Source organism: Maylandia zebra, linkage group LG13 (genome assembly GCF_041146795.1).
Source record: "Maylandia zebra isolate NMK-2024a linkage group LG13, Mzebra_GT3a, whole genome shotgun sequence".
Lineage (NCBI taxonomy): Eukaryota > Metazoa > Chordata > Actinopteri > Cichliformes > Cichlidae > Maylandia > Maylandia zebra.
This window is the reverse complement of record NC_135179.1, coordinates 19,362,801-19,384,040: the sequence shown is the minus strand read 5'-3', so window position 1 is coordinate 19,384,040 and position 21,240 is coordinate 19,362,801. Positions and strand designations below refer to the sequence as shown.

The 21,240-nt window shown below is 40.5% G+C and overlaps 2 protein-coding genes across 7 annotated transcripts; both read left to right on the top strand.

Moving 5' to 3' along the window:
• The first annotated feature begins 438 nt into the window (after positions 1-438).
• si:ch211-223a10.1 (uncharacterized) lies at positions 439-8,423 on the top strand. Of its 2 annotated transcripts, none has more exons than XM_004555875.3 (10): positions 439-738; positions 1,298-1,433; positions 1,520-1,630; positions 2,680-2,812; positions 3,409-3,587; positions 3,765-3,838; positions 4,020-4,182; positions 4,261-4,343; positions 5,673-5,863; positions 7,052-8,423. In XM_004555875.3, the coding sequence occupies exons 1-10, from the start codon at positions 618-620 to the stop codon at positions 7,538-7,540; spliced, it is 1,680 nt and encodes a 559-aa protein (XP_004555932.3). In that variant the 5' UTR covers positions 439-617; the 3' UTR covers positions 7,541-8,423. The 2 variants fall into 2 exon arrangements, with proteins under 2 accessions (XP_004555932.3, XP_076747816.1); XM_076891701.1 differs by having other exon boundaries at positions 652-738; positions 1,055-1,433.
• Positions 8,424-8,902: 479 nt separating this feature from the next.
• On the top strand, positions 8,903-21,220 carry arhgap22a (Rho GTPase activating protein 22a). 5 transcript variants are annotated; one of them, XM_076891699.1, is made up of 11 exons: positions 8,903-9,020; positions 9,144-9,245; positions 14,210-14,406; positions 15,079-15,166; positions 18,140-18,268; positions 18,408-18,618; positions 18,717-18,849; positions 18,929-19,002; positions 19,347-19,468; positions 19,600-20,587; positions 20,711-21,220. In XM_076891699.1, the coding sequence occupies exons 2-11, from the start codon at positions 9,146-9,148 to the stop codon at positions 20,928-20,930; spliced, it is 2,262 nt and encodes a 753-aa protein (XP_076747814.1). In that variant the 5' UTR covers positions 8,903-9,020; positions 9,144-9,145; the 3' UTR covers positions 20,931-21,220. The 5 variants fall into 5 exon arrangements, with proteins under 5 accessions (XP_076747814.1, XP_004555923.3, XP_004555922.3 ...); XM_076891698.1 differs by having other exon boundaries at positions 8,982-9,028; XM_004555866.4 differs by having other exon boundaries at positions 8,977-9,245; positions 18,143-18,268.
• The last annotated feature ends 20 nt before the right edge of the window (positions 21,221-21,240 follow it).

The following is a 21,240-nucleotide window of genomic DNA, read 5'->3' as shown; positions in this document are numbered from 1 at the left end:
AACTATCTGGGCTGCTGCACCATGAACAGTAGTACCAGCAACAACTGATCCTGATGCACCATCTGTGGAGAAGTGAGGAAGAGATGGAGAAAGACTAAATTAACACAAGAAAATAGATGAAGGGAGATAATTAGGAAGGGGGGTATTCAAAGAGTCAGGAAAAATGAATGGCTACTTTGACTGTTATTTTTATTTATTTTTTAAGAAATCGTGAAATAGGATCATCTATGTTTTATTTTCAAAACGACATTCTGCTTCCCCCACATAAGCTGTTATTATGTTTTTAAAGTATTGGTACTGGTATTAGTAATAGTTGGTATCGCGGCACAGCACAGCGCTACTGCTTACTTTGGAGGCGTCATGGTATTTATAGCGACCACGTGCTTTGGGCAAAGCGCGGCCACGTGACACCTTGCAACCAATGCGGTGTCCAGGGCGTGGATTGCCTCAATCAGTTTGACACAATGAAAGATGTCGGTTGCTTTGTAGCGATACATGAGATCCCTTCTCACTTTACCTTATGATGTTGTAGCGCCGCTTCCCAGGAGTTGATTTTGCTTCCTTTGCAGTTTCTGTCGGTGGTAACACTAGAAGGTGGCCTCCGTGTACCCATCATAATGCATCCGATGCCCGTGTCCTCCGTCAGCGGTGGGGACATATTTGATTGTATACAGAGAGGAAATATTGAAGAGTGTATACACTTCGTTCAGAGTAACCGATCTATACTCAAGCAAAAAGGTAAGCTAGGAAGAGATACAGTGCAAACTTCAGATCTGGCTTTTTTAAAAGGTCATTATTCAACCTTATCGCGACGGGATTTCTCAATTTCCTCATTTTATTGCGAGAAAACTGCTGAAACATTAGTTAGAAAGAGAACGTTTATACCCACTTTATGCTGTTTGCCATGCCTGGCTTTAGAACTTTGGAATAATGTGCAAATGTGTTTGGGAGTTAACTATAGTTTTACCGGATGTTATTGTATATTTGATCATTTTCTGGTCTCTCTTGGTTTGATTTTGCCACAATGCCAAAAAGAAACCTAACTCTGCTGCAGCTCTTCTGTGAGATGGTCTGGCACAGATCCTGTGATGAAGAGATGGACAGATCCAGTGACAACACAGCACAAAGTCACATTGTGCTGAACTACTCCAACCCCCAAACTTGAGAGGGCTTTCAGCGTCAACAGGCTGACAGTTGATGCATTTATGCCAGTCTCATATTGTTAGTCAAAGTCAGAGTTGAAGGTCAGTGTCATCAAGCTTGATTGTGTAATGTAAATGCGTTTCTCATCATTCAGGTTGGGGTGGCTTTACCCCACTCCACTATGCTGCTCTGCATGGTAACCGAGCCTTGGTCGACCTTTTCCTTAGTGCAGGAGCTGGTCCTAACCTGACATGTGATGCAGGACAGACAGCTTTTCATTTTGCCTGCAGGTGAGCAGCAGCTGCATATTTAGTTAAAGCCTGGATTTTCAAGGTGAGAGCTTGATTTGAGCTTGTGCACTTTGTACTACTATCAGGCAAGGGAACATCTACATCATACATCAAATGATGCAGTATGGGGCCGATTTACGTCTCATAGACCTACAGGGAAAAACATCACTGCACCATGCGGTCACTGGGGGGAGCATGTAAGTGGATGAAACATTGTATCACAAACTTAGTCGTTTTTGCCATGGGCTACTACACAGTTATATATACAGTGCTATGCAAAAGCCCTGAACCACTCCTAATTTCTTTATATTTTGCTATAAGAATGGGAAATAGGTGCAGTGATCTATTGATACATGTATAAACATAAATAGAAATAGAAATACAGTATATAAGGTTGACATAGAGGATATACAGTTCTAATAAGTTTCAAAGTCATTAATATCTCCTTTATTCTTCAACACAGCCTGAACTGAATTTCTTTAAGATGACTTCAGGAATTGTTCTTCAGGCTTCTTGAAGGACATTCAAAGCTCTTCCTTAAATCTTGTCTGCCTTTGCTCCCATTTTCTGTCAAAATAATTCCACACCGCTTTAATAAGAAGGTCCGGGCTTTGGTGAACCCAGTCCACTGATAGTCTTTTACTATATGTGTTTCTATCCAGGTATGCTTTTACTGCACTGGCAGGGTGTTTGGGATCATTGTCACAATGACAAAAGAAGCTGTTGACAGTCAGTTACTGTCCAGATGGTATTGCATGGTGGATGAAAATCCTACCGTACTTTTCTGCATTCATAATTTTTTACACGATTCCCAGCACCACTGGCTGAAATGCAGTCCCATGCCATGAAAGAGCCTCTGCCAGTTTTACAGATGGCTGTAGACACTCACTGTATGTATACTGATTTGAACATAAATAGATAGAACCAACATTTCCAAATTTGCATTGATCACTCCAAAAAAAACCCAAAAAACTATTGGACTGATTTTTAGTCCAGGTCAGCGTTAAGGGGGTTAACAGACAGAACATTCCTGTATGTCCTGAACAGAAAATGAGTGCAAAAGCAGCCAAAATTCAATTAAAACAAAAACAAAAACCCTCCAGAAAGCCTGGAGAACTATTGCTCAAGACATTTATAAAAATGAGAAGAAAGTCTGGCTTCTTGGAAGGAAAGTATAAAGAAATGTGGGGTGACTTTTGCAAAGTACTGTATTATGCATGCACTAACTGTTAGTTGTTTTTCCCAGCATTGCAGTGCACTATTTGTGGGAGACAGGAATGTTTAGATTCACAGACACAGACATGTACCAGGTGACTCCCCTTCACCTGGCTGCATCCACAGGAAACACAGAAGTTATTCGGTATTTGCTCAAGGACCAGGTATGATACAGTTTTCACTGTCTGCCTCTTTCACCCTCTTTAGTTGTGCAACAGTATTATTACACAGTAATACACAAGATAATGCCCAATCTAAAAGTTTTAATAACAATGTTGAGTCAAATATATATTGTGTAAAAGCTGCCGGGATGACGAACGTCATCATACAAAAATGTACTGTGACTTTATGCTTTAGTCAACTTTTGATCTTTGTGCTTCTTTAACCCAAACATTTAGAGTATGGATTATTAATAATGTAAATAGTGTGACTGGTTGTCTCTCACTCTGTGTGTTGCATGTAGCACACAGAGTATATATTTGCATGATGAATGCATGGTTTCAACTTGCATTTTGGGGATGGAGCATTGAAGTGTAGTCACTGACTGTTTTCAAGAGCCTGAGCAGTGATTTCCACCAATGCCTGTACCTGTTTTAATGCGTCTGAAAATAATAGGCATTCTGTTGGTGTTTTTATCTTTTTCACTTTTTTTGCAAATATTTGTTTTTTCTTCTTTTTACTTTTCCACTTTTAAACTGTTTAAAATGTAAACTAAGGCTTAAATTATGTACATTTTCTGGGATTTGCAAATATGTTTCAGAGGTGTGCTGTGGATGCAGTTGACCAGCAGGGTGTGACAGCGCTTCACGTCGCAGCAGAGAGGGGTGGAGTGGAAGTGTGCTGGATACTACTGCAGAGAACAGGGTGCGGGATGCTCCATCAGAAGAATCATAGCGGCCTGACACCACTGGAGCTCAGCAAACAGGGCAAAACATTTAGGTGAATCTGCTGCTTCCAGAAATATGTGACACCCCCCTCATAAAACTAGAAGGATGCTGCATTTCATTCTAGCATCCTTTGGTACCTATGAAATATCCAGTATGTTTGCTTTTCCTGATTCGATCTTTCTCTTGGGATTATGATGCTGATTATTACTCTGCTGTATTTTTTCTCTAGACATCAGCAACTCACCAAACTACTGAGTCGGTACATTAATGAGCCAATACACCACAAGCCCAGAGAGTCTCATGGTACATTTGGATCTGTATATGAGCTCTATTCATTTATTTTACAATAAAAACACAAAGATAATAATTGCAAAACAGTTCATGTTACAACTCTGAAATTGGATTTTTTTTTTTTAGATGTTTTATGCTGAATGTGATCTTATAAACAGGTAAAAGGGTGTTTTGTGTTCTTCTTTCTTAACAGTTTTATACTACTGGACACTGTTTTTTCCATCGCTGAGTGGAGCTGCCATCCTGCTGATTGCAGCCATGTTGGGAGGCTATGGGGGTTTAATCTGTGGTTTGCTCTTCCCATGGCTTGCCAGAAGCATTTTCACACAATACCACCGCATGACCACATACCAAAGGTTTGGCAAAAATTGCAGTGCATGTAAATAATCATCCTTTACTGCTATTATATCACATAGCATATGTCTTCTTTCTAGGTTACCTAACCCGATCTACTTGGGAACCCTCATTGCTGGTTTGATCCATTCTCTGCTCTGCTTCTATGGAAAAATGATGCCTAATATCCTTTTGAAAAGCTAGCATATACTAGGTCTTTTGCTCATACATATTTCTTGATAATTCAGCTTTTCACACACCTACGTTAGCTGAGCTGTGAGTCTTGGAGGAGTTCAGCACAATTGTTCAACTGCATGGATGAACACATCAGAATCATACACTATTTATGACAAAACAGAATGCCACTGTATGATGAAGTGACTACATTTTATATTCAAATAGTCACATATGGAGATATGTAGGATAGAGGGGACCTTTGTTTAATCTAATCTTGGAGAGAGTGAGGACAATAGTGAGCAAGGCATTGTTGAGGTGTGTGGTAGGAGTGACAGATGGGTTGAAGATGGAGGTGGGATTACATCAGGGATCAGCTTTGAGCCCCTTCTCCTTTGCACTGGTGATGAACAGGTTGACAGATAAGGTCAGGCAGCAGTCTCCGTGGACGACGATGTTTGCAGACGATATTGTGATTGTGAGTCTGGAGTCTGAAGAGCTGTGGATGTGCTCTGGAGAGAAGAGGAATGGAAGTAATTAGAAGCAAGACAGAATACATGTGTGAATGAGAGGGAGGCAGGTGTAACAGTGAAGATGCGAGGAGTAGAGGTAGTGAAAGTTTAAGTACCTGGGGGTCAACCATCCAAAGCATTGGGTGTAATCAAAGTGAACAGGGTTATTTGTGACAGATGGAGTCATAGGGAAGGTTTACAAGATGGTAGTGAGACCTGCTGTGATGTATTATTTGTGGATGGTGGCGCTGACAAAAATACAGGTGGGGGAGATGAAGATGCTAAGAGTTTGGTGCAAGTGACCAGGAGGGACAGGGTTAGAAAAGAGTATGAGCAGTTTGGAGACAAAGTTAGAGATACAAGGCTGAGATGGAGGGATAGTGGATACACTGGGTGAAGGATGCTAAATATGGGCAGCGAGGAAGACCATGGGAGAGATTCACAGATGGAGCGAAGAAGGACATGCAGAGGGTTGAAGGAAAAGAGGATAGGGATATGGTGATATGGAGGCAGGTGTGGCGAAGAAGAAGTCAAAACTCAACTTCACTGCAACATTATAAACCACTCGAAAACAAAAAAAAATGGTGTAACTCAGGAAAGGGAAAAGATGAAAATTTAACCATATTTACCATTTTGAATTGGTTACACTAATCTTTGGTTACTGACTGTTACATTTTTCACATTTTCATATATATACATTTTACAATTTTATATGAATTCCAGCAAACACTGATGTAAACTGCAGCTAGTTTATTTGGTATTCTACCGAGTCTGTTTAAATGTATGTAAAGTGTGCTATTAAAATTTTTATCCTTAATGTTGTGAATGTGTGTGGCCAACCAGTAGTTTAACCCAGGTGTCGATGGTCCACTTTTCCATACTCCTTGGGTTATTCTGTAAGGTTCTGACACAAGACCCTGGGACACTAGACAGAGCAGAATCAGATCCTCAGTTCTCTTGTATCGCTGATCTGGTGGAGAAGAACCAGAGCCCACAAAGGTTCTGTCCATACTGTGAGGTGAGACATTCATATGGGCATGTTGGTAACTTGTTTTACATGCCACACTTTATATTGTATGTAGTTATTTTTCTAATTATCACTCTTTCTGTTTAGATCTTGAAATTTATGCATAGCCTTTCTGTTAATTGTAACTCCCCTCACATTAGAAAAGGTCTTCACGCACGTGTGTTAAGACCACAGATATCAGAGCTGCCAGGTAATATATGCAGTGATTTGGTAGGTGGGGGAACCCTAAGATCTGATGTTGCAGTGAGGTGAGAGGAAAAGAATCACTTGGTAATAAGTCACATAATGACTTGATTTGTGAGATCTGATATATTTTTCTTTGTCTACAGGCTGTGACATGTACTGCTACTCAAGTATTCACTGTTTCCTGTGGATTTAGCAAAAAGAAAAAATTGAACAAGATACATTAGCACATAGATTCCAGATTCAGACAGCCTAAAGCTAGTATAAAAGGTAGAATTTAGTAAGTGAATTTAATCAGCATCATCACCATCTGCTCTGGATGTTTCCTTACAACAGCATAAATTGATGTAAACTTCACCACAGTACTGAAGCTATCTAGTTTAGAAAGACTAAACTGACTAGTAGTAGTAGTATTAGTATACTTCAGTTTTTTTGCCTATTTTCGTCTGCTCCCTTTTTAACAAATATCACCACAGCAGGTAGCTCCACATGTTTGATTTCTATGCCAGATGCTCTTCTTGATGGAATCAAAAATGGCTTTGTGTCTCCTCCCGGGATCAAGCCGCGGATGTTTTGCTTGTTAGGCAAATCTGTAACCACAGCTCTATTGAGCCCCTCAGTAACACATCATGTAAAGAGCCAATATCTGATTAAAAACTATTAAATGAAATAGAACTTTATATGCAAGATTTAAATTTCCAGATTATAAAATTTAGCTCGCTGAATCAAAGTTCTTGCTTTGAAATTAATCTGTCATCTTCATTCTCATCCTTCTTCCGTACAGCTTGTGTCACACATATACATTTTTTTTCTGGGATGAAAAATGTAAATTAGTTGAATATTACCAAGCAGACACATTTTTTTGAGTGGCCTTATGTGGGTCATTAGAAAGAATGCAGGTTTAAAGCCCTGTCCATTTTTTTTGGTAAAGTCTATACATAAAAATGCATTACTTCTTTCTAATATTTTGATGACCTTCTCCTGTCTTCATCACAGCTCTTTCAGCCTGACTACACTAAACACTGCAAGCTGTGTGAAATGTGCATTAAAGACTACGACCATCACTGCCTTTTCCTCAACCGGTGCATTGGCCGAGGTAACCACCGCCTGTTCCTGGTCTTCATCCTCTCCATGGTGGCTGCCCACCTTCTTTTTGTTGCCACGGGAATAAGTTACCTGTACAGCAAGATGCCTGGAGGCAGCCACAGCTTCTCATTGTGGCTCACATTGTTAGGTGAGGATTTCTGGGTTGTTGTAATGATGATCATGAATGGACTGACACTCATCTGGGAGGTGTGGCTTCTAACTGAGCAGTTTGATGCTGTCGCCACTGGAACAACCACCTACTTTAAACAATGCGAAAGCGCCGCACGACAGCGGTCACTAGCACAGCGCTGGGTGATAGTGCTGTCATTTCTGATGGAGGGTCTGAGACGGGTGGGCAGCAGACAAGCCAGAGAGGACAAAACTGCCATAGACATTTAAAACTGTCACTCTGACCTTTGTGCAGCTTATTTGAAAACATTTCCAGTATTGCTCAAGTACAAATACTCACTCTTAGTTCCTCTGTGTAAGGTGGTTTGTGATAATGTCCTTTTTAGATTCAGTAACTTTAATGCCATATCTGGTACTTGATTTTAGTATATCTAATATATTTTGATATTAAATAGGCTATAGAGTAGATTTGCCAGGACAATAGTTCACAAAGTGACTTGCAGGGTATCTACCACAAATGTAGACATTCGCCTAGTTTTTAGAGACCTCACTGAAAACTCATACTTTAAGAAACAGTGTTTTTATTTTCTCGTTGTTTTATATTGTTTGTGTAAAGTACTCAATATTTTTGACACTGTGTTTTAGCAGCGAGCGTCTACATGAAAGCCTGTGTTTATACTCGTTTTTGTATCCCAGTAATCATTTTTAAATGTCATTCTTTATTGCTGCTCTAAATAAACTTTTGTAAAACTGTAAAACATACAACTGATCAAAGTTTACTGTGTTTTCATAAAATTAGCAAGTCCAGTGATTAGCTGGAGATAATGGTTAACAACAGACGACCCAAAAGACTTTCTTCCCAACCTAATGTCGTTACCTCTCTAACCTGCTCCAAGTCATTTGTGCCATGACACTTCCTCTGCTCTCATTAATGGGATATGCTTTTTTCATGCCTTCAATTACACACACTCATTTCCTATGTGTCCCTCAGGACTGTATTTCTAGATTATAGATGATATTCCACACACCCCAGAGGCTGGTGTGTCTGGTCTGTGTGAGTGGCCATGTCGTGTGACATAATTCAGTGTCTGCTGTACTGCCGCTTGTACATATGGAGTGATCAAGTTGATCACATAAAGGCTTTTTAACCTTCTGTATTCTCTTGTCTTGATTTCATCTCCAGCTGGTTGCCACTTGATATCCCGATTTATTTTATTTATACTGACGATGTTTTTATGCTGTAAGAAAATATGTTTCACACAATTTTCTGACCTGACATCACCCCCTTGATTTACATATTGGAAAACCATTTACAGCGCTTTATTTTGCTGTCTTGTTAGTGATACGAGCAGTACAGTGATGCCATTTAAAGGAGAAACTAATATTATTTTTGTACACAAGTCAGCAGTTTTCACTTCTTCATCGGGCCAGCTCACTTCCTGAGTGAGAGACAGACTAAAAATGAGGACAAGGACAGTGGGAGAACCCCACAGCTGTGTGTTATTTCCCTATAAAGCAGTACCTATCACTGCAGATGCCTCAGACAGTGTGACTTTTTTTTTTTCCGCTGCACGGAGAGTCTGGCTCCAGAGAGAGAGAGTCGTCCGGTCTATCCATCCAAGACGACATGGCAAGTAATGCTCGCATGACAGTCTCTATTTCCTTCCCTCTATCACCGTCTGTTCACATCAGCATTCCTGAGAGACAAGTCAGAGGCGTTACTGATAGCAACTATAGTGGTCCCTTTTCTGTGAGCATGTGAATGTCATTTGATTTGTTTCTTGGAGATTGGCTATTAAGCAGAGGACTGAGACTTCAGTATTGTCATTGTTTAGAGCCTGAATGTGCTTGCTTGCTTGTGTTATGGCTCTAGAGATGGCCCCGGTGGAGAAGGATACCTACGGTGCACACAAGTTCAATGCCATGAATCCTAACAGGACTCCATATATCAGTGACAAAGCAAAGGAACTAGCAGGTAAAGCTCAGTTTTTAACTTGTTTTGTGTTGAATGTCACCATATAATACAAGCTGATTATTTATTTTAAGCTTAACTTCATCTGAGCTCTCAAATGAAGTTAAGTAGTAATTTTGTTTTGTCTTTTTCATCAGTGTTTCTGTATCCATCTGTGTGATCCTTGTACTGCCTGTGAGAGTTTAAGCTGTTTCTATGGCCAAAGTTATGTTATTACAAATGCTTCTCCTTCATAAAGTCCTAACGTTTGGTGTCATTTGTAAATAACGGACTGTTACAGAAATCTCAGTCAGCTCTTTCTTCTTACAGCGTCTCTGTAATGTATATTGGTCTCATCCACCCTCTTGATTTCATGATTTGGAGGCTTTTAAACAGACTACAACCTTAGAACAAGCTGAACAGGAACAAGAACATCACACCCTCGAGACTTTTGGTTTTTACCACACAAATTACTGAGTGATTGAGGTAGTTTGGCATTTACTGTCCGACTGTAAATCTCACCCTGAGTGAAACAGGATACTTAATATGAGTGTTTACAATACAGTTTTGTTTGATTTGAACATATGTCCACCCAAAATCTGTTCTGCCAAATGTCTGCGATGGATTATATGGTCAAAGCTTACATACTTTAAAAAAAAACACAAAAAACACAGAGATTTAAAAAGACATTCTTTTAAAATGTTAATGTTAGGGCGGTCCAGTGGATGGGGATGTTGCCTCCCAGCAAGATTGGCCTCAGTTTAATCTCCTGACAGGGGAAAAGCTTTCTAAGTGGATTTCAGTGTTTTCCACTTTATGTGGATCCACTGCTCTAATGCTTTAGAAAAGTCTAATGGACTTTTCTCCAAAGTCCGAGTGATTGTGACTTAATTTTACTTTATCTGATAATAGCTGTCAGATCAAGATGTTGCCTTACAAACTTCATACACTGACTTGTGGCTGTGGATGATGCACCATCTCTCCTCCCAAGCAGACAGTTTTTTCTAAAGGTTATTAATGGATTTCTAGTTCTTGTCTTGACTTCCTCTAAGTGACATTTTTAATGACATTTTCAGACAGAGGAAATTGAAACCTTTTTATAACTTGTCTCTGATTGTTGTGCATCAATAAGCTTCATTTTTAGATCCTCACCAGGTGCTCGGCTGACTCAGGACCTCAGGGGAGTCAGCGGTAGGTGCTTCTTCAGGTCTGAAGAAATAGAAAAATCGTGAAGTTCTGAAGATGTCCTTAGGAAAAAAAGTTGATGTTGATGAATTTAGAACTAGAAGGATATCCAGACATTTTCACATACATTGCAGTTTTTTTATATGTCTATTCTAAAGTCTTAAAACAGCTGAATAAATGTTACATTTCTAAATGCCTGCTTGTCACAGGGGTTGAATGTATTTAATTCCATTTAAAGATATCAGCAAAACTTCTGAGATTTACAGCTATACGTCGACATCGCGGTGTCACATCTACTTTCACTGCATCATAACACTTAGTGGTGAGACTGATGTCAGTGGAATCAAATATATTGATCTGAGGTTGTACATCAGGGTTCACATGAGCCCATAATCAAATCTCCACAACCAGCTGTGGGGATTGTGAAGACTGTGGAGCAATAGCGAAGCTAAAAACACAGAAAAGGATGACAAGACAGAGGACACCAAGCCAGACGTATGTATAGATGGTGAGAAATTGATACTGAGAGTGTGCAGCAGAAGGCAGAGTGACTGATAAAGAGACAGACCAAAGAGAAAGAGAGGGAGAGAGTAGGCAGGGCTCTAGGTATGTAAGGAACAACAGCGTACTGGGCCAGTGGGACAGAGAGGGGGAGTCAGACGTAAAGGAAAGAGGGGATCCAGAGGAGAGTGTGAGGTTAAGTGTGTGTGTGTGTATGTGTGTGTGAGTGTAAAATCAGACAGAGTGCAAGACTGTGAGCCAGGGAGAGAGATGCTCGAAGAGGATGAGGAGTAACAGGGCGAGGCAACAGCGAGAGGAGCCGGTAGAGCGTGTATGTGAGGAATAGTGTGTGAACAGAGGGATGCGGTCATGTCTCTGTGAGAAGGAGCAGTATAGCAACGGTAACCATGCTGAGCCCCAAGATAAAACAGGCACGCCGGGGTAAGCACAGTCCCTCCTCCCTTTCCTCCATCCTTCATCCTGGCTTCATTTTTCTGTCTTGCCTTCCTTTCTTGCTGCTTTCTGCTTCTTTTTTCTTTTCCTTTTTTATTTAACTTGCTGCTGCTGCAGAGCTTAGTCTGCTGTCTTTTTCATTGTCTATCATCAATATTGTCATTAGTGCTTTCACTGATAATGACATGCAGAGCAGTGTGTCCTTGCATCCTAGTGAGCATTTTACTAGCAATTTGATTCATTTTCTTGCATGATCCTGAGTGTAGTGGCTTCAGCTGTTCTGTGGAGAGCTCACTGAGTGTTAACAGGCTCTACTATAGGGTGATGTAATCCGACATGTCTTCCTCAGGTGATTACACTACCCTTATTCCTAGAAGATTTAATTCTGATGGAGATGAGGCACGTTGTAGTAAGCATCGGTGCTGGGAAGATAATTATCGGTCTCAAAATCACTTGTATTCTGACGTGTGCACCTGAACGCATGACTGTATCTCTGTTCAAGGTTTCCCCCAGCTATTCGGCTGTGGGTTTTTGGCAGGTGACAGAGATCCAATTGGGAGGAATGCGTGACTCTCTGCCCCTGTAAATCCCAACAGCTGACTCTCAAACATAGTTCCTCTAATGCTGGGTAAAATCCATTTGTGACCACAGAAGTTGGGACACCAAATATATGTTCCTCTCACATGATATTGTGAAGATTAATATGGAAGCTGTAAATCAGAGGAACAGCTCCTGCCACCGAGATCATCATGATGCAGTGTATAAATACTTCCTGTGCTCTTCATAGCAAGCGGTTGCTAGATAACACACAGTTTGGCACACTGTTGCAGGTGCCACGGGCAGTTGTGACAGCTGCCACCTTAATTTGAGGAAAAAATGATTATTATTGAAATTGCTGTTCCGATACATCTTCTTCGTGAAGCTTCATTTTTCTGTGTCTTTAGGCGAAGATGTTCCTTCGTTTCCCCCCTGGCAGCTGATCACTTGTTCTAGACCAGCCGTAAAAATCGGATCATAAAAGATGATGGGGTGGAGAAGTGCCTCCTCTTTCTCCTTCACGAATACAGTCAGAGAGTGCAGTAGCTGTAGTTGCTTGCCATGTCTTGTGCGCTTGCCATCTCTCATTTGCTGTAATGGTATCCTCCTTTGATTAGATTCCCAGCTCTGCTCTCCACTGACCCTTTTATGCAGCATCTTTTAGGGCAAATTCAAACAGCATCTCAGAGCTGGGTCTGGATCCTACTCTGTTATGCTGGAAGACATTTACAAAACTGTGAATGATGTAGATGAAGCTTCTCTATTATCTGTATAGTTGGATGATTACTGAAACATTTGAGTGGATAACATAAGGGCTTTAGCAAATATTATGTGGTCCTTTTGAGATACCATAGATTCAAAATTGAGAGGAAAACCATTGTGAACTGAGCTGTGTTTATCATCATCACTAATAAATGTATTATTGCACCCTTATCTCATTCAAATGGTAATGACATATAATACATTTTATATTAATAACTGAATTATTTCAATAATACATAAATAATTTACATTTCAATCATTTAAAGGTTGGAGCAGCTATCCACAAGGTAAAACCTCATAGAATATATTCAAATACCACTACTGTTGCTACCACCACAGTGAGACCTTGTTACTTTAGATTAAACTGTTTATATATACCTTTACAACACTTACAATCGGCTTAAATTGCAAACTACTCAGTGGTGAATAAAATAGTTTCAGTCAGCTTCACTGCAACCAAACATGAAACCAAACAGCAAAACGCTACAGTAATGCACCATTAATAATCTTAACCAGCGTGAGCCCTTTTACTTTTGATACTACGGTGGGCGGATGTATAGCTGTCATGTTTGCACCAGAACGTATGACTATAGTTCTGTTCAAGGCTTACATTCACTCAAATACTGCTGAAGATGCTGTACTTTACTTCAGTAATACAATTTTTAAGCTTTACTTTCTATGTGTTTTGTTTTGTTTTGTTTTTATATAGAAGTATGAGACACGGTTACATTATATCTGCTGTATTTATAAACCTTGATGAGCCTGCTTCAGCTGTCATTTTGGAAATGACTGCTTCACACAGTCATTCTTCTTCCTTCTCAGCAATCATGACTCTGCAAAGGAAGGATGTCCAGCAAGGGGAGAAATAGAAATGAGGAGTCCAGACAGAGAGCTGATAACAGAGCGAGAGAAAGAGAGAGGGAGGGAGAGGAAGAGAGAGATGAAGAGAAGAAACAGGAGAGGGAAAGGAAAGAGAGATCTCTGTCCAGGCCCTTAAAGATACCTTCCCTGCTGTCCTCAGCAGAAAGCAAAATGCAATTAACAAGGAAAAAAGATGCCATTGATTTCTCTCTTCTCCCCTCTGCCTGTGCCTTGTGTTTATCTCTCTCTTTTCTCTTGCTGGTTGACTCCCCAGGGATCGCTCTACTGTCACAGTTTTTGCTCCATTCCTTTGGCATACAGATGCTAATATATAATCCATATTTTAATTCCGGCTGTAGCAGTCAAAGCACAGTCTGATCCAAAGCAAAACCTGTCTATGTATAGCAATGAGACTGGAAATAATGGATGCCCTTGTTAATATCTGAAACAAATTAAAACATGTACAGAAATAGACGGGTTTCTTAAAACAAGATGGCTTTGCAGTGAAATGGAGGCATTCCCTTTGTAGGCTGAATTCAGATGAAATCTTGATGCATGGCCCATGCTGTGGGCTTAGCGGTACCCGAGGGAGACTACAAAGAAAGATTTAGAAAATTACTTATCCCGTGTCTTTGTGGAATACTGTCTCTGTCACTCTTTTTCTGATCTCAATGTGTGTACCCATGCAGCGCGGTCCAAAAGCATGGTTCTCGGAGAGTTGACAAGGGTTTCCAGGCCCTGTTCTCCTCTGGATCATGAGAAAGCGCTGAAGGCGGGCTGGCTCAAGAGACAGCGGAGTATCATGAAAAACTGGCAGCTGCGCTGGTTTGTCCTGAGGACCGAAGCTCTGTATTTCTACAAGGATCAGGATGAAAGCAAAGCACAGGTATTGCAAAATAGCACATATGAGATATTGACACCTGTTGCAAGGCTGCTCTGTTATATTCCATCGTATTCCCCCTGAAACATCTGAGCCAACTTCTTGAACTGATCCGATTAGTATTTAGAACCCAAAACTGATCACTCGACTGTGTTTTTCAACTAAAATAAAACCAAATGTGTTTTCCATTCTCTTAAATAGCCAAGTGAAATAAAAGTGACCGTGTGTTTTTTTTTTAAAAACTGTTTGCTAAATGAAATACTTGGTGTCGAGCTATGGCTGGGTAAATATCATTATCTTTAACACAGAAAATCAGCTCCATTAAGACCTCCCCACAGTCTCCATTAAAGCCATAGCGTGTTGTTACTGCCCTGACACATACACTGATTATGTGGTAACTACCTACCCTGTGGTTGTGTCTGAAGCACTTAGTTTTTGACCTTTGACCCTATCTGTGCTGAAAGGATCAAAAATGCTAGTACATCAGGAAGCACCAGTAGGATAAGTAGATGAAGAGATGTTTCCCTGAGTCATTCCTCCCTCCATCATCATTGCCTCCCTCTGTTGGACAATTGCCCAGAGTCCCGTGTACTCAGCGCTCCATAATATTTAACATTCACTACACGCCCTTGTCCAGAACCTCTGATATCTCACACCTTCCTCGCCTTTCTCCGGCAGGGTTGTATTCCTCTACAGGGTAGTCAGGTCAATGAGGTGCCTGCCAATCAGGACGAGCCTGGCCGCCACCTTTTTGAAATAGTTCCAGGTGAGTTGGCATAGTGACAGTTCTGTTATATAAGGAAACAAGTAAGTAAATAAGCCTTGTTCAAGAGATGCTGAACAATCTGTTTAGCACCGAGTGCCAAATAGAAAACTTCGCACTTGGCTCCCTTTAGATTTTTAAGTCAAACTTTATGTTTTACCTAGCGGTACTTTTCTCTGTGTTGCTTAAAATTGTGATCAGACTATACATGCAGCAAACCTCTGTTTAACCTGTGCTGATCCAAGTATCTCTTGTACCATCTGGTAGTTTTAGATGGTCACAGTGAAGAATGATTTTAGGATATTAAGATGCCTCCCTGATGTCATTGTTCAAAATGTCACTATATATAGATATACATAAATCATGCTTACAATGAGCTTAAAGTGCAATGAATTCTAACAGATAAAAGTACCCAGCTGTAAATAAATGTGCCCCACTGCAACTAAACGTAAAAGCAAGATCCTCCAGTAATGCATGCATTAATAATTAATGTAATTAGAATATAATGTATCCCGGACTGGGGCCATTTTCGTACACAGTGAGCACTTTTACTTTTGATACTGATAATGCTAAATGCATTCACTAGGTTTATGTTTGAGCCACTGTACTCTATGTAGATATTACAGTTTTTACTTTGCTAATTCTAAGGCTTCATATATCACGATGTGATAAAAATAATAATAATCTGATCCTTAACGAGGTCTAAAACCATTTCAATACAACCTGAAGTGAACAACAACAACACATACATATTACATGATTATTTCTTTAACCAAAATGAATCCAAAATGCCAAAGCAGTGTATAAAAACTATGTGATTCACATTGACATGATCTTGTAAAACCACTTTTAGCAATAATAACTTCACGTTATTATTTCTTGTATGATTTTATCAGTGTCCTAAATTATTGTCAAAGAATTGTGTCCCACTCTTCTTTACAACATTGCTTCAGCTCATCGAGGTTTGTGGGCATTCATTTGTCCACAGCATGCTTGAGATCCCTCCACAGTATTTCATGGTTGAGGTCTCGACCTTGACTGGGACATTTCACACTTTGATTCTTTTTATTTTCAACCATTTTCTTGTAGATTTGCTGCTTCATCTAAGCTTTATCTTTCAGATTGATGACCTCACATTTGACCTCAGGTCCTCTGGCTGCAAAATAAGCCCAAATCACAATCCACCACTGGGCTTGACAGTTTGTGCTAAAATGCTGTGTTTGATTTTGTCTGTCCAAAGAAGGTTTTTAACCCTCCTAAGCCAAGCTGCAATGCTCTTTTTGGAAATAAGATGCTTTTTATTGGCAACTGTTCGGACAGGTCATTCTACTGTCATGAACTTTAACTGTTAACATGCTAACTGAGGCCTGTAGAGTCTTATCTCTTAAGGTTTTTGTTTGTTTGTTTTCAGTTTCTCTGAGTATTTCATGGTCCGACCATTGGGTGAATTTACTGGGACTTCGACTTCTGGGGAAGGCTGGCAAAGGTCTTAAACGTTTTCCCCTTCGGAATAATCTTTCTAACTGTAAAATAATAGACTTCAAATTGTTTGAAAATCAACAATTGCATCTCTAAGATCATTAGTGACATATTTCCTCCTAGGCATTGTGTTGGTTAATATCTGAATCCTCCACAGAAGCAAACTGCCAAACATCTACTTTCTAGATGATCACTGTCTGATGATCAGGAAATTAAATACATTTGATCAGCAGTACCTGGCTCTTACTTACCTCCTTAATTCCTATCAAAGTAGTAAGGGTGCACTTAATTTTTGACACACTGCCTCTGCATTATGGCTTAGCACGTGTTAAATAAATAACAACACAGTTTTGTAGTTCATCTGAGGTTGTATTTACATAATTTTAAGACATGCAGATTCTTTTTTATCATATCTAGATGCATAAAATCCCAATTTAAAAGGGGGTGTACTTTCTTTTTACCATGAACACCTTCCTGCTGCTCAATGGATTTGAATATTAATATCCAAATGTACTTTAATTTTTTTATGGAGTACTTTACTTTTGTTTATTTACCACCTTACATAAAATCAGCTGTTTCATTTCTTTTTACAGAAGCATGAATATCAAATTTCCATTGGAATATAAGTGGATTTTTTTCCCTCATACATTCAATTTAGGAAGCTGTTCCAGAAATATATAAAACACATTTATTTTAGGAAAATGGCTGGCAATAAAAATGTAGAGTTTGTAATAAATGGTTTATTATGTGCAAATACACTGCCCTCAGTCTCATGTGACCTTGTAGGAAAAGACTGTCTAGTTGAAAAAAACAGTGTGAAAACACATGTGAGGAAAGGTCCAGGACAGAGAGAGAAAAGAGTGAAAAGCATGCTGCAGTTGCTGGTGTCCCATGGGAAGCCTTCTCTTTCTGGGTTGTTTGTCTCTCACACACAACACACTATGCACCACAGTGCAGGACTTAGCAATGAATGCGGGTACTAATATGTATTCTCCACAATGAGCCGTGTGCAATCCGTGCTAAACCCCCTTTTCAAATCCTGTGTTTTGTATTGCTTTTTCCAAAATATGTGAGTTAAGTTTTATGCTTTTATCTCTGCTGAGTATTTCCACCTCTTCAAAGGCACAGGGGTACAACGGGAGAGAATTCCACATAGGGTAATCAAAGCTGTGCTGAAATGAACTAAATGTCAAACTGAAATGTCATCCGGGGTGGCATCAAGCTGTGTTCACCCAGAGGAAGAAAAGGCAGAGCTGCATGATTGTGTCTTTGTACTTTACAGGGGCGCTTGAGCTAATGAGGTTATTGAGAATACTGATATTGATGTTAGCAGCTGGATCTGTAAACAAAGTAATTCTGCAAAGTCACTTGCAATCTAATTTGCAGAGGTGCTATCTGTTTTGTGTTTGATTCCATATGATTAATAGTGAATTTGAAATGTGCTAGTCATTATTCTATAGGGACCAAGACAAAATTGAAGCATGGCTTTCTTTTCAGCAGGGGCTGGAGAAAAGGATCGAACTGGTATAAGCCATGAATCATTCCTGCTGATGGCCAGCTCCCAGAGCGACATGGAAGAATGGGTCAGAGCCATACGTAGAGCTATATGGGCTCCACTTGGTGGAGGTTTGAGTCTTTAAAATGTCCTAATATAGACACACATGAACACAGAAGGGTCTGCATGCCTTAAAAAAGGGATACGGGGTTTGCATAAGAAAATTTTTGAGCTATTAGTCACATGAATTTCTTGGTTTTGTGACTGAAGGTGTCTTTGGGCAGCACCTAGAGGAGACAATGTTGTATGAATCCCAATGTGGCCCTCAGAGACTAGTCCCTGTGCTGGTTGAGCAGTGTGTATGCTTCATCCGTGAAAATGGACTCAAGGAGGAAGGCCTTTTCAGGGCCCCCGGACAGACCAATCATGTTAGAGAACTGCAGGATGCCTTTGACCGCGGTGAGAAGCCAGTGTTTGACAGGTGAGGCAGTGGGAGGGGGAATTTTATCCACAACAGTATGCTAAGCCATTATCTGTATGGAATAGTACTCTATATTGTGCAGTCCTTTTCTCTTTCAGTTCCACAGACGTCCACACAGTGGCATCACTGTTAAAGCTGTACATACGAGAGCTGCCAGAGCCTATAATCCCATTCTCCAAATACACACAGTTTCTCTCTTGCGCTCAGCTTCTTACCAAGGATAAAGAAATGGTATTGAATTGTCTACTTAAGACTTTACTGGTACATTTCAAAATCTGTTCTTAGCAATAAACATCTACTTTTTTCCAAGGGTATTACAGAGCTCGGCAAACAGGTGAAATCACTTCCTCAGGTCAACTACAACCTCCTTGAGTACATCTGCAAGTACGTAAAGTGTATCTTGTCACCTATATATATATATCAGTGCTGATGTCATTGGGATGGGACTCATTATTCTGCCTTCACGGCTTCACAACTGATGATTTGTCAGCTTATCAAACCAGAGACATTCATTACACCCACATTGTCTTCATCAGGGGAAGTGACATCACTGTGCATAATTGCATATCTTCTCTAACTCCTTACATTATGGAAAAAAAATCCCACGCACCAGTCACAATGAGACCTCTCAATCATCCGACCTGATTATTTTTTAAAGCCAGCTTTAGCAAAGCTTAGCACTGATGATTATATGAAAATAAGTTTTGCTTTTGGTTGTGTCTGTTCAGGTTTCTGGATGAGGTGCAGTCTCACTCCAATGAGAATAAGATGAGTGTTCAGAACCTGGCCACTGTGTTTGGACCTAATATCCTTCGGCCCAGAGTGGAGGATCCAGTCACCATGATGGAGGGTTAGAGAGCACATCGATCTTTGCTAATTTAATGCAAATTTGTGAATAAAAGCATGAATTTCAATCAGTGTGTACAAAGTTTCAAGATAACTTGAGAAATTTGTTGTATTATTGTTTGCCATTCTAAACAGGAAGTACGCAGGTGCAGCACCTAATGACTGTGCTGATTAGTGAACACTCACGACTTTACCAACGTGAGGAGCCAGAAACAGAGATTAAAGTTCCCATACAGCGCCAGGAGAGCCAAAGGTGCAAGGTGGAATGGCTTTCACAAGAAGACCCTGACCACCCACATCCCTCAGGGACAAGCTCCAAAATGCCTAATGAAAAAGCCCAACCTTCCACTTCTTCTACAGACATTAAAGTAACAGCAGTGAGCCCTGTTACACTGGACAAGGGTGAGGAAAGTCAGACTGAAGGGAAGAGCAAAAGCAAGACAGAGGAAGACATCAAGACTGAAGGAAAAGTTGGAAGCGATGCAGCTGTTAGCCCTAGCAAACAGGCTAAAGCATTGCCTTCCTGGAGATCCACCTTCAAGGGCAGTGCAACCTCAGGTGGGCCAAGAGGGAAAATAGGGGGATCTGCAGGGGACGTGTCGGCTGCCGGGGGGAGCAACTGGTTAATGAATGGTCTGTCATCCCTCCGAGCACACAGACGTACCACCTCATCTGGGGAGAGACTAAAAGACTCAACTGTATCGCTAAAGGATTCAACCCTCTCCCTTAAAGAAACTACTCTTAAAGACTCTCACAGAGACTCTGATGAAGATTCTTCTCGAACATCCTTGTCTCACAGAGCTCTCCACCAATCCCACAGACTGTCTGCTTATGACAACGTGGCCCCCTCCAGTCTAAGTCTACCTGCTGACACTTCGTCCATCTGGACGTCTTACGAAATTTCATTGTCTGAGCCAGAAGGGAGTGATAAAGCAACAAAATTAGAACCGAGTCAAGAGAGGCCCACACAGTTGAAGGACTGTGCAAATACTTTGGATCACAGTCCAAGCTGCAATGAAGATGATGATCTTGCAGAAACAAATGAAGATGCCACAAGCAAGGTGGCCCAGCTCAAGCAGGAACTGAAGAAACAGAGGGCGAGCTATGAAGTCCGTATCCGCAAGTACGAATGAGTCATTTGTCATTCTGTTTAGAATAGCCATTCAAAATCAAAATGTATTATTTATTTATTCATTATTATTCATACATGTAATATTTATTATTAATTATATTTATTTCATTTGAGGTTGGAAGAGTCCTGTTCCAACTACCAGTCCCAGATAAACCGCCTCGAGGAGGAGCTAGACCAGGAGAAGAAGAAGTTTCACATGCTGGAGATCCGACTCAGGAACTCAGAGCGGGCTCATCAAGATGCAGAAAATCGCAACATTCTCCTTCAGCAAGAGATGGAGGAATTCTTCAAAACCCTCGGAGATCTAACTACAGGAGCAACACGGACCAAATAGACCAGACCAGCCTGCCTTCATCTGGTCCATCAGTGGAGGAGGAGCTCAGTTACTGGGACGCCCAACCAGCCCCAAAGCTTTGAAGACCAAATACCTCTAGCGCAGTACTAATTGCCATCTTTTAGTACAGCTCTCTTGTGCCTACACTGACCAGTGCCGGTGCCAAACAAGAACTCCTCTGGACCAAGCACCTCTTATTTGTCATTCCTTGCTGTTATACACCATAGGTCATTTAATTAGCAATTGAAATTTCCTTGTAAGAAACCAGAAAAGGCCTTACTAAAAATTATGAGGTACATAATACATAGAT

Excerpts from the sequence above, each read along its gene's own strand:
- si:ch211-223a10.1 (XM_004555875.3), top strand. The coding sequence starts at position 618 with ATGCATCCGATGCCCGTGTCCTCCGTCAGCGGTGGGGACATATTTGAT. Across the intron at positions 1,631-2,679 it reads GCGGTCACTGGGGGGAGCAT|CATTGCAGTGCACTATTTGT; the intron begins GTAAGTGGATGA and ends TGTTTTTCCCAG. Across the intron at positions 3,839-4,019 it reads CAAGCCCAGAGAGTCTCATG|TTTTATACTACTGGACACTG; the intron begins GTACATTTGGAT and ends CTTTCTTAACAG.
- arhgap22a (XM_004555865.4), top strand. The coding sequence starts at position 9,113 with ATGTGCTTGCTTGCTTGTGTTATGGCTCTAGAGATGGCCCCGGTGGAG. Across the intron at positions 18,269-18,407 it reads ATGGGCTCCACTTGGTGGAG|GTGTCTTTGGGCAGCACCTA; the intron begins GTTTGAGTCTTT and ends TTGTGACTGAAG. Across the intron at positions 20,588-20,710 it reads TATGAAGTCCGTATCCGCAA|GTTGGAAGAGTCCTGTTCCA; the intron begins GTACGAATGAGT and ends ATTTCATTTGAG.